Raw genomic sequence first — 17,724 nt, 5'->3', positions numbered from 1 at the left:
TCGCTGGCAGGGCAGTGAGGAGCAGAACAGCCCTGGGCAGTGTGAGCCACAGCTCAGCCACCCGTGTGCAGCATCATTCTTACCCTAAACCCAAAGCACAGCACCATACCAGCTAGTAGGAAGAAAACTAACTCTATCCCATCTGAAACTAGTACAATATGCACCCCTTATTCTATACTATGTCATCGTCAGGTCCTCTACTTTCCACTACATCCCAGTTAATCACCCCTATCATTCCTGTCCCTTGATACATATACACCCAGATAACTTTCCCTTAATCTATGAGCCATCCCTCTAACATGTCTGTTGAGTTCATTTAATCCATGACTTTGGGCTCCATCTGTTGTAGCAATCAGATTGTGGCTGAAGCCAGTTCTGGTTCCCTCGCTGCTGTGCTTGTCTGGTGCTGTCAAAATTCATTTTTCATTGATCTGGGTGTTTCTTACTGTAATAGCATTGATTTGGCATATAGCAACCATAGCAGTGATGACAAACAGTATTACGTAGCACCAATTAGCACTGTACAATTCAAATCATGGGCTATTCTCACCCAGCATCCGGCCCACTTGAGGTACACATCAGACTTCCCCATCCTTCTGCACAGATCCTTGAACAAAAGCAGTCCCATGGATGGGTTTGCCCTGCCTGAGGCAGGACTAGCCCAGGTTGTCTTCCCCAGCAGCTTCTTCATGTGCACCACAGGGATGTTTTCCCCTTCCACTGCACGTAACAGGTTTGATTGGGCAGGAGGAGCTGTGCTTCAGTACTGATCACTTCAGAAACAGTTTGAAACCCTTCACATGATGCCAATACCTCTTTCAGGTGGAGTACAGCAGGCCTCAGATCTGTATGCCTGACTCCAAAACCCTAGGGGCTGACCTTGAGTCTCCCTGGGCTCCTTCTGCCAGAGGCCCCAGGTGGGGCCATTCTCCCCAGCTGAGGTGTGCAGCACATTTTGTTACACCTTGCCCTGCCCAGACTGGCCTGAGGGCTACTGCATGAACTATCTAATATCTAAATAATAGATATTAATAATAAATAATCTAACATCTATCTGTTTAATACCTAAAGCCAACTGGATGGCCTTCACTTCTGCAGATTGGTTCAACTCACCTTCTTCTTCAGCAGTTTCTGCAGCATGTCACACCAGGACAGAAGGGTCTGTGTTATCTTCTGCTGCGAGCTATTATATGAACCACCGACACATTTAGTATCCTTGCTATCACTGAAGCTGTGGTTTGGATGGGGATATTAATTAATAAATTCTTAGGCCAAACGCAGACACACAGAGTTCTGATGTTAGAGTCTGTTTTGACTAATCGAAGCTTTAAATTTAGCTTACAACTGAATTCAGGTTTTGAGTCTTTTTTGGAGCTGACCCACGTCTTAAAGTTCATTGCTTAAATTTTTAGGATTTTGGCCACTTTGGCAAAAATGTGCTAAGTGTAGTGGTGAGCATGAACCTTTACAATTTAAAAAAAAAAAAGTGGAAATAATTGAAATCCTTTATGAAATGCGATGCTGTTTTAATTCTTCATCTTTAATAATTTCCGCTCTCAAAGAGCTGCTGCTGTGTGCAGACAGGTACTCCAGCATCAGGGAGTGTCAGAAGTGGGATTGTTTGCCCTGGAGTCTAGGCTATGAACATCAATGCAAATTTATGGCTGGATTAGATAAGGATGTCAAAGTGTAGTAATCTGGAGGTTGGTTGGTGGTTAAGAACGTGAAATGTAAAAAAGTGCTCTTGTCGTGGGTGCTGTCCCATCATCCAGATCACTAATGGAGGTGTTGAGCAGGGCTGGACCCGTGTTGACCCCTGAGGTACACCACCAGCTACCAGCGTCCCACAAGACTACAGGCCGCTGTCACCACGCTCTGGGCCTGGCCGTTGAAGCAGTTTTTGATCCACCTCACTGCCCATCCATTAGCAGCTTTTCTGTGAAGATCTTATGGAGACAGTATCAAAAACCCTACTGAAATCCAAGTATATAATATCCGTGGCTCTCCACTTGTTTGCCAAGGCGGTCATTTCACTGTAGAAAGTTAACCTGCTGTAGAAGTCCTAAGGTGTTTAAGCGATTCCATAGCCACCTGCCAGTGCCTCTAAAACTCTTGCACATTCTACCAGCCCATAACCAGGTAGGATCATTGCCTCAGTCTGTGTTCCTGAGTGGAAATGTATAACGCAACTCGCTTTAAACTCTTTGCTTTAGATATAAATAATGACTGGCCATTTCAGTTGAATTTTCAGCTGGATGTTCACATAGTGCTGTAGGACTGTATCATAATGACTATATAGAAAGGAACCCAAGGTTTCTGTAATTTTAATTGTTTTTCTTCTTTTAGGATATTTGCATTTCTTCAGCTGTAGCTTTTCTGCTTTGTAAAAGAAGTCTTCATAATGTTTTGTTAAAAACTTGGTGTAAATGCATTTACGAGATAAACTATGTGGTCGAAATTGGTGCCTACTACAATAGGCTACAATATTACAATAGGAAATATTACAATATGCAATAATACAATAGGTTAACTACAATATTTAATTTTTATTTTTTTCGTGGTATCTATGGGTGGGTACGTAGGTATCCCTACATGTAACAAGTTATTTTTTGTCTGTGATTATTTAGTGTGTAAACCAAGAGGCTGGTAAAGCTAAAATCATGTTGAAATTTTAGCAAACGGAAGAACTGGGAACGATTTCAGAGCGGGCAAATCAAACGCGCAAAGTCATCGTTCATGAGAAACCTGTGGGATTTTGGGGAATTTAATCTTAAAATACCTCTTGAAAAGTTTAATTCTACAATGTATCATGCTCCTGACATTGGCTGTCCACTACATTGTACTTAATTCTGTACCAATTCTGTACTTAATTCTAAGCCAATTATTGTTTAATTTTGTTGGATTTCTGTTATATGTGTTTTTGTATCAATTAGCCATCCAGTTTAATAGTTGTTTAAGGATTGTTTATATTGGTGAAAACAGGAACTACTATTTATTGCTAAAGCAGGCAACCTAAAGCTTTTCAACCACAAAGAAGCAAGGGTTAATGTAGCTACTGATGTGTTATATATGGTAGGAAATAGTTCTCTAATTTGAAGGTTGGACATTTGTAAACGTTAAATAGTTCATACCTAGCATAATTCTTAATTGGAAGTTAAATTGCAAGTGTTCTGTGTGCCAAAGGTGGGGATCACTTTCAGGTTGAAGAATAATTTCTAAGACTTTAGAATTAATTATGTAAACACTTTTTTGCTAAAATAATGATTTGGAAAAGAAAGGAAAAGCCTGTTCCAAACTCCTCCTGTAGCGTCCCTCACTATTTCATCTAAATACAGTCCTAGCCATGATTTTCCATTCGGTGTACGAATATTTTCATTTTAACTGGATTTTGATTGTACAGCACGATCTGCTGCAGGGCTGAACATTAGTCTTGTGAACATTAAGCAAGAGCATGATTTCATTACCATGAATGCTTCATTAGCTGCATGGGAATATTCAAGACTGTAAAGTTCATATATAAAGTTTTACAGAGTTAGTGAAGCTTCTGCTGGCATTCACCATTCTTTTTGACTGTAAAGATTCTGACAATTTTGGGAGGTATGTTGGCAAATCAAGCCTCATCGGTTTACCATTTTACATCTTAAAAAGGGGAGAAAAAAACTGAACTGAAAAATGATATGTGAAATTAAATTTATAATACTTTAAAAAGGTTATTTTTATCTTTTTTATATTTGCAAGGATCAGCTTTAACAGGAGGCATAAAGGTGTATTGTTCCCTTTTCACTCAGATATGTTTTAATGTGTGTATTTGAAAATCAATCATCTTTTCTAATCTCTGAAAACAGAAGCAGTGGGATTTGTGGTGCTGAATTTTAAATGTATAGAAGTACGTTCAATGGAGATGATGTTCAATGTATAATTTGCCTAATTTGTGTACTCATATGGACAAAGATTGACTTTGATCTAAAAATAATAAATTCATTTTCTCTTTAGAGCTTCTGGTTTTTACAGCAGGATTTAAATTATAAATCCTATGCTTGATGTGAATACAAATATGATAATGACAACAGTATTTGTAATTTAATACTGTGCACTTAAAAAAACCTATATGGTTCTGTAGGATAAATATTACCAAAAGTAGTTGGGATGAAAGTGTATTTGCACATGCAAATTATGTAATACTTGTTGGAGATAATTGGAGATTAAAAGCTAATTAAAGATTGCTGACTTAATGGAGAAATGTTAATGTTTTTTAATTGAAAAGCATTTTTTTCCTCTTTTCTTTCCAGGTATTGCTTCGTTTTTGCTTTGGGATACCTCACTGTGTGCCAAATTACTAGAGTCTATATCTTTGATTATGGACAGTATTCTGCTGATTTTTCTGGGTAAGGAGAAAAAAAAATCTTCCCATGTTGCCTTGCTATGTGATGCTGTATCTGTTGTTTTATTTTTTTTTCCCTTTACTACCACATGATGAAACCTGAATTGTGTCTGCATGTATGTCTTACGCAGTCTGATCCCACAACATGAGGAAACTCTGAATGTTTTAAGGAAATTAGCTTTTAGCTTTGCTCTGTTTTGGGTTTTATATGAAGTGTTTCAGAAAGTGAAAGCCAAGCAGAGGTGTGGTTGGGTAATCACACAGCCCTTGGAAATAGGAAGCTATGCCTGTATGTGTCCTCATTTTATATAATGAGCTTAACCTATACTTGGTTGGAGCTCTATATGAGCAAAATATAATCAAAATGCAAAGTAAAAATAAGAAAAAATTGGTGATTCTTCTTTGTACTGCAGACAGAAACAAAGTACAACATTTTCTATAAATGTTTTTCTTGATGGTGCTTTGATTTAAAGGAGCATTTTGAAAAAAAAAAAAAAGGCAAGAAAGGTTTTATTTTTGTTTGAAAAAAAAAAAAAACTTATTACATACTTTGCAGGAATACTGTGAATGGCATTGGTCTTTGTAGTTCAGTGGTACCTGTATTGTGTAGCAGCTGTGTGTGTTAGCCTTGTCACTTCTCAATCCTCATTGGTAAGAGCCCAGAAACTAACTTGTAGGCTGAAGCCTCTAGCTTTTGTGGTTAAGTTAATATTTTCTGTTGTTATAAGCTGGCTCTTAACCTTCTGAAACATCTTTCTGTATTTGTGTCTACAAACAAGTGTCTGCCTTCGAGCCAGATACCCAAGTTGTTGTTCCAGGCAGAGGAGATCTAATCAATGCAGACAGCAGAGCCTGGAGGGCATTTCAGCTGACCCACCACCACGTATCCACCTTGATGGGAACTGGATGACTTGACATATGCCCCTGACTGTATTGTCTACATCTGCTGACTTTAATGAGAGATTGCAACACAGACATAAGCATAAAGACACACAAAGCTCCATTTACTAATGTTGAACTGAATGCCACCGTTAGGAGTGGAACAAGAATCCAAATGCTGTCCCTCCCAGGTCACTGTAGGGCCAAAGTGGGTACAGCCTAGCAGTGACCAAAGCTCTGAGCTGTACCGGGAAGCAGTGTAATTGCATTTGCTTGTTGCTGCTCTCAAACTATTAATAGCAGCTCGAACACACTCGCTCAAATGGGGCTGTATTGCTTTCAGATACCAGCTGTCTTTGTGGCTGTGTTGGTTTGTTTCAGAGATTTCTAAACCCTCTTTCTAAACATGTCCGGAGATTCATGAGGTCTGCTCTGGATAGAACTGTTGTAAAGCCTGGATCCGTCTCCCTGCTTGTGTGCTGGAGCTGCCTGATTTAAAATACCCTTTCATACCTTGGTTTGGGAGCTTGGTGCATGCATATTGTATTAAGTCTCTGGCATAAACTGCATCTGCTCCCTTGAGGCCTGAGACAGATGTTACTTCCAAAACAGGAGGAGAACGACATGCTGCAACTTGAACTGAAGAAGGCTATGTTCCACCAATTTTCTCTAGTTCCAGGGGAAGAGAATAATCTCAAAAATAACAAAAATGCCCTAAACAGTTGTAGAATCCCAGTACCCTCAAGTTCTTTTTTGGTACTGACGAAATTGGCATGGCTTTGTATAGTGGTTAGCCCTGACAGACCTCTGAATGAATACCTAGATATTTCTCCTAGCCCATCGTGCAAATCGGAGGTGTCCAAGCCCAGAGAATCTGCCAAGGAAATTTGACCCCGTGCTGGAGGTGCCGTCGCTTGTGCAGAGCATTGCAATCCTGGCTTTGGTAGTGACAGATCCCAGCTGCCAGCAAGCCTTCCACAGGTTCCTTTGCCCTTCTGCCAGCACCTGAAAGGGAAATTAAAATTAAAATTAAAATTCTGCTACACAGCCTCACTGTTCCAGGAAGGGCTCTTCCTCTTTCATATTGTTGCTCCTCAGCCAAGCCTCTGAAGATGCTGGAATAGCCACCTCAGAAGGAAAAAATGCCAGGGACTGCTGTGATAACAATAACAGACGTGTGAGCTAGAATTTATGCAAGGTCTGGCTGAGCTCCTCCTGGGCTCCGTCCTTCAGCCAAGCAGGATCTCTGCTTGTCCATCTACTGAAAATGTCCATTACAGAAGGAAAACCCATTCTGTTCGGAATCAGTTAGGGATCTGTGACACTACCAAGCAGGTCTTCAGCTTAAATGCTGGAAAGGGATGTGAGGGATTTCCCAGTCTGCCTATTCTCATTTGGGTTCTTTCCTTGCGGACACTTGCCTGTCACTCTGGCCTCGATAACAGGATTTTTAGGGCACTGATAATACAATGCAAAACTTTTTTTTCCCCTGATTACATTTTGAGGACTGAAAATATATTGCACTTCAAAATAACATAAAATCTAAAAAATACCAGTTGACAGACTGATCCATCTGGCAAAATACTGTCAGTAAAGGAGGACTCGATAGCTTTTGGATTTACTTTTCTATTGTAATTTAAATATGTGAAAAAGGCTGAGTGCAGTCAAGACTTGAACAAAGTTATGGGCTCATCCTACAGTATGATTTATTTATTTATTCATATTTTATATAAATTATATATCATATTTTATATTTTAAATATATATATATTATTTATATCTGCAGCTCAGATACTACGAGGCAAATAGTCTCCAATATATTTTTAAGATCTGATTTCAGTTTCCAAATTCTATTCTGGTAGCCTTCTTTATGTTTTTTTCTCCACTACCCCTGTCAGGGGTTAGCAATGCTGGGATTTATATCAGTTGATAATTCTTAGCTATTATGGAGATGGTTACCATTTCACAATAAAGTTTTTGGTTTTCCAATACAGTTGAAGCTGAGTTACTTAGCCAGCGAATAATCTCTCTTGGGAAGCTTAAGATCCAATCAAGTGTACCAAATTCAGCACAAACTGAATTCCATTAGAGTCAGCATAATTATGCTAGGTTTTAGTTTTGCCTGATATGTTTACTTGAAGTACATAATAATTGTAGTTGAAAAATTAAGCACAGGACCAGCTCTTAGGAGAAACAGTGAAAATGGTCTGCAAAGCTAAATAAATAATTCTGCTGTTCAGCTTTGGTATATATATTGTCCTTTCCTGCTCTAATTTATAATGCATAAGATGGTTCTTACAGCCCTCTTTTTTCTTTACTATTCCTGCTGTTTAAAACAACAAGAACAACAACAAAAGACTATGCTATTAGAAAGTAAAATGTAAAACACTTTCGCTGTGTTTGTGGAACCTAATGCACCAACAAAAGGCATGATTTTTCAAATACTGTGTCTCAGGAGTAAATTATTTTCATAGTTTGAAAACTCTGTAATGTTTTGACCTCTAAAAACTAACCACTTTGTCCTTGTATTAGAAATCTTCCAGTAGAGAGCAGTTAACCTGGTCTACTAATATAAATTTTCTCTGATATGTTTACATGTGAAAGAAAACTCTGAACTTTTTTTCTCTGTTTCTTTCTTTTCTTGTAACAGTCCCATGATGATAATTACGCAGAAGATCACTAGTTTGGCTTTTGAGATTCATGATGGTAAGATTTCTTTAAATCGTCTTTAATTTTCCATTTAATGTTCTAAACAAAATGAATTTAAGGAATGTTAGTCACTCACTACTAATGTGTCAAAGTGCAAACAGGGAGAGTATATATAATCATGTTTTTGTCTTTTCTCCTACCAATTTTTTCCAGCAGATAAATGAGCCCTAGTTGTGACAAAAATGGATCCTAATGTATGTTTCAAGGGTAGGATGTCTAGGTATTTAGTTACTTTTAAATGTAAAGGAGTAATTGTCTTTCTCTTAGTTTGGAAGTATCTAGGGAACTTATCTAATCAGCTTGAATTTCTTGAACTACAGCTGTCACCTGAAGATTTGGGTATGTGGCCCCAGACACCTGGATCAAGCCACCTGTTTTTCTGAGAAGTCTTTAGTAATGTCATATTTGGAGTTTAATATATTTTTTGCCTTGTGTGCGAACAAGCTTTAGTGATGTTGTTGCATTTTTTTCCTTTCTCATACAACACTGCCTAGAGAAGCCTGTAGGCAACAACATTCATAAAGATGAAAAGCCTGGAAAACACTTCCTGTACGAATTCTTGAATGAACAAAAATGAATGAATACTGCTAGACGTGTCTAATTGGTCAAAAATCTGATGTCTAACTTCCAGAGGAAACATACACAGTATTAGTTTTGCAAGCTACAATCAATTAGAGTACAGAGTATGCAGATTAGAGGAAACAACTTATTCTAAGGAAGTAATAATTCTAGTATCAAAGATAAATGCTTCCTCCTACTATTATTTTGCTAGGGGAAGGAGCTATTCTAGACTTACTGACATCATGCACAAGTAGTGGAGTTGGGGTATGGGACAAGCATGTGGGTGTTTCTGGTAGTCTTGAAAAAAATGTTTCATTTAGTCAGTTCTATTCTTAACTTTCATTACAGACTATGCTAGTTTTTTTTCCTACTTAATACAGAAAATTTGTAGTTTCCTAGTAAGTCTAGGTTATTTTCTGTCTGAATTTCTCAGGGATGTCATTGAATTCTGAGCATCAATCTTGAAATTTTTTTCCTTGCTGCCCCCACATCAGAGATCCTCTACATTTTTTGTAAGCCTCTGGGGAGTAGCTGATAAAATACTGGAAAGCTTTCTCTCTGGTTGCATTTGCTGTTTAGCAGAGCTCTTGAGTTGAGCTGGAGAAGGACAGCTGCTAGAAGTACGGTGTGAGCATAACTTTAAAAGGTTGGTGAGACCAGTATAAATTCAGGAGCAACTATGAGTCTGATGTCAGGAGATGCCGAGAAAAGATATACAAGGGAAAATGAGATTGTATTAAAACAATGATTTTTAACCCCAGACAACTTACAGAACTTAGAAGGGATCCACTGAGAGAAATCAATGAAAACAGTTGGTTTTGTGGTAAAGGCAGGTCTCCTGGACCTGATCTTTTCCTGGCAGCCTACTCATTGTGTTCAGGTTTTGGTATTACATATGAAGGTCCTGGAAAGAACTGGATATAATCGTGAAGGCCACTCACTCACATTGCATGCTAATGAGTCTTTCTAGTCTTGGTGGGTATCCTTGATTTCAAGTCCAACTCTAGTACTTCTGTACAGAAACACTGACAATTCCTGTAACTGTTACAACCCTGGGTACTTTCTGTGGGCTTATTTTTTATTACAGCAGGAGAATTCTATGCAAATTACATCAGAATAATTCAAGTTTGCTTTGTAGTGGAGTCACCGTCCCTGGAGGTGTTCAAGGAAAGGCTGGACGTGGTGCTTAGGGACATGGTTTAGTGGGTGACATTGGTGGTAGGGGAATGGTTGGACCAGGTGATCTTGGAGGTCTTTTCCAACCTTAATGATTTTATGATTCTTTTCAGAAGGTTATTTGGATCACAAATTTACACCTGCATAAACTTAGACTATGCCTTTGGTGTACTTTGATTTATGTCTTGAACTTAAGCCCTTGCCTTCATACAGGTTCTTGCTACTTAAACGAGCACTGCCAAAAATGAACAGTCAGTATGTTAAGTTCTTGCAGATTATTTTTGGCATCACACATGCACACTTTAAAGGCAGAAATATTTACATGATTTGGAGACTGCTTGTGTCCATATTCATTCTGTATGGCAAGATCTAGGTTTGTGTATTAATATAGATATAAGATACAGATTTGTTAGGCTAATGACAGAGTTAGGGGGAAAAGGGAACTTTTTGTACTTCATATTCTGTCTGAAGTACCTTTTTTCACCAAATTTAAAACTGGCATATTTTTGAGAAGGAAAGGTGCATTGCAGATGTTCCAGAAGCATGACGATAATCTGCAGCTGGTTTAGAAAGGCTAAAAATGTGCATACGAAATTCCTAGCTGGAAGATGGTGTCAAGCAGAGAAGCTTTTGCAATTACAAAGTAAGAAAAGTTGAGCAGGGGAGAAGAAAGTTACTGTGACTGCTTAATGCCTGCAATTTGTGATGAGTTACATACTGAGTTCTCCCTCGTTTGCTTATAGTGCACTCACCCGCACATGAGCCTCGCTCATTTTCTGCAATTCTGTATGAGCTGGGGGATCTTTACAGGAAGGACCTGTATCAAAATCTAATCTCACTAATCTGTATGGACTTTGACAGCTTGTTTTTAACTCTCATGCTTAATGAATCTTTAACAAAGAGTCTCTTCATCAGTTATATTCATAACCCAAGGAAGTTCTGGAGCTCACGACATACTTATTTTTAAATCACCAAGAGATTCAGTCAGCAAAAACAGGGAACATTAGACTTGATATTTGCTATTTAAAAGGGGCAAAATGGTTACAGCTTCTTCCAACCTCATTCTTATTTCTTTTCTCTAACTTAAATTAAATAATACATAAGACTTAAACAGGAAAAGTAGTAACTTCTTAAACGTAATACTCATCTACTAAGAAAGAAGTGTAATTCTTCCAAATTATTTCTTCATATTTCCATGTTGCATTTGTCAGAAAAATGTATTCAGACACAGGTAGGAGACCAGAACCATAACACTCTTCTGGCAGCTTTTTCTGTGTTCCTGAGGGCTTATCTCTCATATCCTTTCTGACCACAAAAAAACAAACTTTCCTGTCCTGTATGCACCCTTCTGCCATCCCTCATGTATTAGTTTTCAGTTCCGTAGTGCTTAAATGTGCTGTTCCTGGAAGACTGCTTGCTTTTTTTCTAATTATGATGATGTATCTGGCGCCCTCTATTTTTAAAAGCAAGAGAATAGACATTGATGCTGATCTGGTAAGGCACTGCATTCACTGTGAGAGCTAGAAGGAGATGAGTTGCATATTCAGTGTACTCTGAAGGGCTGGGTTTTGTGTGTTTGCTTTGTTTTTAGCTTCTGCCTTTTCCTTTGAATCATGATTTGGCAAGATTTAGTTACATGCTAGTCATGCACCAATATTTTTTTTGATCTCCCCACATTTACTTCACTTCAACAGCAGCATATGAGGACAATGGCTGGATTGTTTTGTGCTCGTATTACTATTGCACTATTATAGTGCTGTAAGATTTCCAAATTGGCCATTAGAGCTACTTTCCCCAGAAAATTAAGAAAGCAGAGTCTCTGCCCCATATGGCCCCTGGGAGGAAGATATTTTAATGGACAGAGAAAACTCATGGAAAAATGGGAAAAAAACAGATAAGAAAAAAGAAAGAAGCCTAAAGTTGGAGATGTGCAAACCCCATGTTAGTCGCAGTGGTCTTGATTGTCTGTTGTTACCAGCTTCATCCAGTCGTAGCAGCACACCATACACTTAGGATGTTTTTAAGCAATATAACTGAAAAGAAAAAAGGGCAAATTTCTTCTTGGTTGGCAGGTAATGAGTAGTCCTATCCAAACTGCAGTATCTGTATTTTTGTATGGCTTTTTTTTAAAGTGTTCTCTCTTGTGTTTGTGACAACATGGCCATTTTACCAAATCACATTCACTACTGTACACATCGTTAGTTTTTAAAGGATTATATTGTGTTTCTCCATCCCTAAGTCTTTAAGTGTTGTTTTCAGCCTATGTTCACTGGTGTGGCTTTCTGGATTTCAAAGTTTCTGATTTTTCTTTCTTTTTTTTTGTAGTTTCTGTGCAATTTTACTCAGCTGGCATCTTTGTCTGTTTGCTTCCAATGTGCTAGTAACAACTAAAACTGGTACTGAATGTCTGGGTCTTCTTCAGGTCTTAAAATGTTTCGGTAGCAGCAAGCATCTGAGCTCAGCTGGCGATCTATTTCAGAACCTCAAATTAAAATTTGCTGGAGTTACGACAAGGCTTGTGATAGGATCTCCACGTTTAAGTATTATTACTGTAAAATAACCTCAAGTTTAAGCATTATTAATGAATTACTGAATAGCCAGATTTCCATGTAAATGTAAAGGTAGATATATCCAAGCAGCTTAACTACAAAGCTGGGGTAATACCAGGATGTGATGATAACGTTGTATTGTAATTGTGAGGATGCATGGTGGTAGTCAAAACAGGCTTTAATAAAGCCTATAGGGAGGGCAGGATGTTGGCATGTACCTAAAGATGTTGATTTTGCTACCTTTAGGATGTGATCTCCCGAGGAGGAATGAACAGGTGCAGCTTCCTCATGATTTAGACCAATGGGGATAAATTTTGCTAGGGGTGATTTACAAAATTCTTTCAGCAAGGAAGGAATGTGGGCTTGTTTCTTACTTTACAGATGAGAAAACTGAGTTATAGTTGCTGAGTGGCCAAATCATTTCACCTCTCTAACAGATGTTCGATAAAACCTGTATTCTCTCGTCCCCACTGTGTGCTTTGGTAGCAACTGAAAGCTGCAGCCATCGCAGTAGTTTGCTGCTTTAGGACAAGAGAAAATATTTCTCACAAACCCCAGGGAAAAGTTAGAAAACTTCATGAATTCCCTGGCAGTGGTGTGCCGATGAAACAGGGTTTCTTTATCTCTTGTGTGTGGGAACAGCCATGATTTGAGGCCTCTGACCCCATGGGCAGATACCCTGCCTTGGAAATATTGAATGGACTTGTATGCATTTATCTCGTGTTAGATAAGGTTGGGCTTGATGGGCTTTCAAGGTCCCTTCCAGCCTGGGCTGTTGTATGATTTTAAAAGCACCTTCTGCCCTTTTCTGTCTATTAATAAGTGTTAACAGCAGCTTCCTGAAAGCTTTTGAGAGTGTGACACAGGCACTGAAAAGACATCAAAAAACGCTTATGGGGAAAGCCACTGACCTCCACGAAGCTGATGGATGGAGGGAAATGTTAGTGAGACAGGGAGGTGAAAACTACAAGGAGGCTTACTTGTACACTGTACAGGTTTGAGACAGGTTTGGCTAATTACCTTGCTTTAGTGATTAGTCTGGCTTTGGGCAAGTTAATTTGGACACACGTGGTCACTGCTTCCTCCTTCTGACTCAGAGAAGAAGGTATCCACGTGGGGATACAACCACTAGGGAGGATCCTGCTCAGGGCTGTTTTGCAAGGGTTTGCAAGGTTCTTCACTATATGGTTCGTGTTGTGTGATCCACATCTGATGTGAGTCTCTGCGTTGAGTTTCTCTTTTAGATTGTGCGAAATTCCAGGATTTAGTACCTGAGCCCTGTAATGCCTTAAAAGTTAAAGGACCTTCCAAGAAGCTTCTCCTACGTGTTTTTGTTCAGTGCACTTTATCAGCATAGAAATTTTTGCTGTAGTATTAAGGAGCAGATGTGACACTGTAATTGTGGGGAAGAGAAAGTGCCTGTGTGGAATTAAGGATTGTGCTAAAATTTATATTTTTTCCCCTTGAGTATGAATGAATGGGGAGCATCAGGAGTGAAGAAGGCACTTTTTAAGGTTGTAAGAGATGCCAGTTTGCTAAGTCCCCTCTATTGTCTGAGCTTTGAAGACTAATAGTGAAGTTTTTAAGTCCTATGAAGACAACAGGTACCTTTTCTTTAGGTAAAAAGTATTGCCATGAGCCATAGTATAAGCAAGTTCTGATTCCCCCCTCTTTTTCTTGTCTCAAACTTTACTGATTTTGATATCCTACATATATATATTATATATATATAGTTTTTTAATATATATAGAGAGAGAAAGACTCCAGTTGAGACTTTCCTTATATAAGCTTACATCAAATACAAAGACTCCTGTCTGTGGATTTACTGGCATCAAGGGGCAGGCCTTGAAGGTAATCTTTCTGTGAGCGGAGGAGGATCTTTTCCTTCTATATTATCTATATAATCACCTATTTTTATAAAACACATTAGAATTTCGTATCTATATTACCTCTACTCTTTCATTACACTTGATTGGAAATTCGCTTTTGGGTTTAGGAACCTGCTAGAGAGGAAGATAATTGAAGTAGGATTCCACAAGCTTAATTTCCCTTAGGAAGTGACGCTTTAGAAAATAAATTTTGGAGTGTCTGCAGCCACAAAGGAAGCTTGCAGATGCGAACAGCACAGAATGGATGCCCCCACAAAGGGCTGGGCTGGAGGCGAGCCTGCAGGAGGAGCTGAAGCCTGTTGGAAGGAAGGAGCTCAGCTTGTTCTGCACCCTGCCCTCAGATTAATGTATTTTTTAATTATTTAGTGTTGAAGGTTATATTGTTGACCTTTCTCTTTTACAGCAACTTGAATTCAGAAACTAGTTTTTCAGGAGTAGGCCACCAGCATTTCACAAAGGGCCGGGTATGACAGGAATGTGACTTGGGCCTTGCTGCTCTGCTTGGGCTTGGCCTGCCCCCTTCTGCTGGCAGGGGTTAAGGCTCATGGAGAAGACTCAGGCACCCTTTACTGTCGTGTCTGCTTCACTGGACCTTGTTTATAAACTTTACTTGCAGCATGATGGTGGTTTTTAGGTCTGCATCATGCTTTGGGTAACATAAATCTGTCTTGGACTGTGTTCATGTACACTTCAAGGTGTGTAACTAGCGTGGTGTCCCTGGGTTACTGCTGGGTTAATGGAGTTTGGAGTTCAACGTCCCTGACTGGTAGTAAAAGGTTTTGAAACCTGTACATTTGGAAAACTTAAGAATGTAAGGGAACTGTATTTTTCAAAGCTTTTTACAAGACTTTTTAACACTTTCCTGAAATCTGTGTGGTTTCAGGCTTAGGCGCTGTTGGATGTAGCTGAGAATATGAAATTTTGTAATTTTGTCAGCAGTGAGAAACGTCGTATCCAATTTCAGCAGTTATTACATGTTATAATATGTCTGAAACAAATTGAGGACATAAAAAAAAATATGTTATAGCATAAGGTTTGCTCTACTGATTAAAGACACTGCTAATTAATTTGTGGTATTCTACCTTTTCTTTATTTTCCCCTTTGCCTTTGCTCTTCCCTAGGAATGTTTCGAAAAAATGAAGATTTGACACCATCACAAAGATGCTTGGCTGTAAGGTAGGCTTTCAGTGATCTGAGAGTTTAGTTTTAGGGGTGGGGAGAAGCCAGTGGCTTGTGTGCTTTATTGATACTTTGTGGAATTGCTGCAGTTCATGTTCAAGATGGACAGTTTACAAACTCATCTAAAACAGATCCATGCTTTGTATATTTATAACTTAATTACATGCATTTATTCTCCTGGAAAATACCACTTGAAATGGAATGTTTTTCTTAAGTATAAAACCAAAGTTCTATGCATTATATGCAAATTAATGCTGGATCAGATAGGAGACTAGTTAACACTTAGTACACACATAAAGTAGTTGGTGAAGGAACATATTTGTCTAATTTCTGTTTTTCAGCATTTAACTTACATTTTTTCCTTTCTTTTTTCAGGAGACTTGAAAATAATATGTTGTCCTGGGCAAAAGTCTTGACTTGAGAAATTTTGCTTAACTTAATTTATTGCCAGTTAACACACACCTTTGTTTACTGATTCAGTTACTGAGGGGAAAAAAGAAAACAGAAACAATTGAACACTTGGGGAAACACCTTCCTTCTCCTTCCCCAGTCTCAGCTTTAGTCAAATGCCTCCTCAGGGCAAGGAGAAAGTCACCAGAGTTAAAGACATCAGTCTGAAAATGCTCAGTAGAGATTGGAAAGCAGTGCTGTGTTTAGAATGATTTAAGTTGTGATTGCAAAATACACATGAAGTGCTTTTCTGCGTTTGGTTCTTGTTGCATTTAAAGTGAACAATGACGTGCAGTATGACTTCTCCTACTGTGGAAATTCTGTGGAAACACACATGCCATCTCACGAGCTGCTTGTCTTTGAATTGCAGACGCATGCCAAGTCTACTGGAGTATTTAAGTTACAACTGTAATTTCATGGGTATCCTGGCAGGCCCGTTATGCTCTTACAAAGACTATATTAATTTCATTGAAGGCAGATCATACCAACTGCAACAGTCTGAAGCAAATGGGAAGGAAGATACAAAATATGAACAAACGGATCCTTCTCCAAATGTAAGATGTATGACTCTTGCAGTGCCGATGCTGATGTAATCATTGCATGAAAAGCTTGATTTGCACTGTTCATTTACAGGCATAACTTCCGAGCTGTATCTGGAGTTCATTCAGCAACAGTACAGTTCTCTGTTCCAGAAGTTAGATACTTATTCTTTAAGGCAGGTTTTCTCCATGGTTTCCAGCCTGGATCTTGTGGAAAAAAGTAAATGAAATTGGTGCTTCCTACCAAGCTTATATGGTAAAAAGCCATCTTTTGATGAAGCAGTTAATGCATCTTTTCTTCAAAGCATATACCGTGTACAAAAGTGTCCTGGTAAGGACGAACTGCACATCTTAACAGTTCCAGCAAAGTTCCATGAAAATTCTTGAATTCTGCTGTTTTTCATGTCTGCATGCAGCAAGTAGAAAACATTCATATGCATTAAATTGAAAAGTACTCATGAAAATAGTTCTTTTTTGGTTTTACATGTCTAGAGAGGTACTAAGGATGGATATATTTTTTTTCTTTTATCTGAAGGTGTAGTAAAAGATGGACTAGCAATAATGCTATGGAGAGTTTACAAACTTGTCTAAAACTGTATACTGTAATGGATAGTCCATCTTTTACTACACTTTCAGATTAAAAAAAAAAAAAAGTAACAGGATGGCTAGTCATCCATACAGTCTCTTTATTTTCTCTTTGTTCTTTTGTTGGAAAAGAGAACACATTTGTACAGAAGAAAGTCCAGTTGATCAGAGTTAAAATCAAAAGCTCCCAAAGGTTGTTACTTTTCCATTTTAATCCAAAGAACTAAGTGGATCTCTATCCACTTCCATCCCGTGAATGTGGGTGATGATTTTTCCACATTCTCTTCTATGAGCCTCGTGTGGTTGTAGTAACTCGCACCACAGGAATGTAAACTAGTGGTTAGAAGATGATAATATTTGAAGCTGTTCCACATGTTGACAGAGTACCTAAGGTCATAAAAACGTGCTGTTGAGCAAGTAGTCAAGAAGGGAGGAGGACAAACGAGACTTCTCTGCCTAGATGGGCACCTCACAGTCTGTCCGTAGACTGCATTGATATGTTGTGTCGGCAAAGTTGCACACGTGTTTTTAAACATCCTCTTGGCTCAATAGACAGATGCATCCCATCTTATGTACTAAAATCATATTTCTGGAGAAAAATATTGTGTAGTAAATTTATTGCAAAACAATGGAACTAACCAAACCTGTCAATATCACTACTTCTGGACATTCGTCTACCGAGTGCTTGGTAGGTCTTCATAGCTTTTTACCACATAATCTTGCTAGTGATTTGAACAAAGTCAATAAAAATAAAAGCATAAACCTGTAACATGTTCTTCTTTCAGGTAAGCAATTTTCTTTAAAATGTATTGCTCTTCAAGTGCTTG

The 17,724-nt window shown here is 38.6% G+C and overlaps 1 protein-coding gene across 1 annotated transcript in view; it reads left to right on the top strand.

The window, feature by feature from the left end:
• MBOAT2 (membrane bound glycerophospholipid O-acyltransferase 2) overlaps positions 1–17,724 on the top strand; it is a 92,123-nt gene that overhangs the window by 52,119 nt on the left and 22,280 nt on the right. The window contains exons 4-7 of the mRNA XM_027455207.3: positions 4,290–4,385; positions 7,911–7,966; positions 15,266–15,320; positions 16,144–16,327. Of these exons, the coding sequence (XP_027311008.2) occupies positions 4,290–4,385; positions 7,911–7,966; positions 15,266–15,320; positions 16,144–16,327 (391 nt within the window). The remainder of the gene's footprint in view (positions 1–4,289; positions 4,386–7,910; positions 7,967–15,265; positions 15,321–16,143; positions 16,328–17,724) is intronic.

Source organism: Anas platyrhynchos, chromosome 3, assembly GCF_047663525.1.
Source record: "Anas platyrhynchos isolate ZD024472 breed Pekin duck chromosome 3, IASCAAS_PekinDuck_T2T, whole genome shotgun sequence".
Classification (NCBI taxonomy): Eukaryota; Metazoa; Chordata; class Aves; order Anseriformes; family Anatidae; genus Anas; species Anas platyrhynchos.
This window is presented reverse-complemented; position numbering and strand designations above follow the sequence as displayed.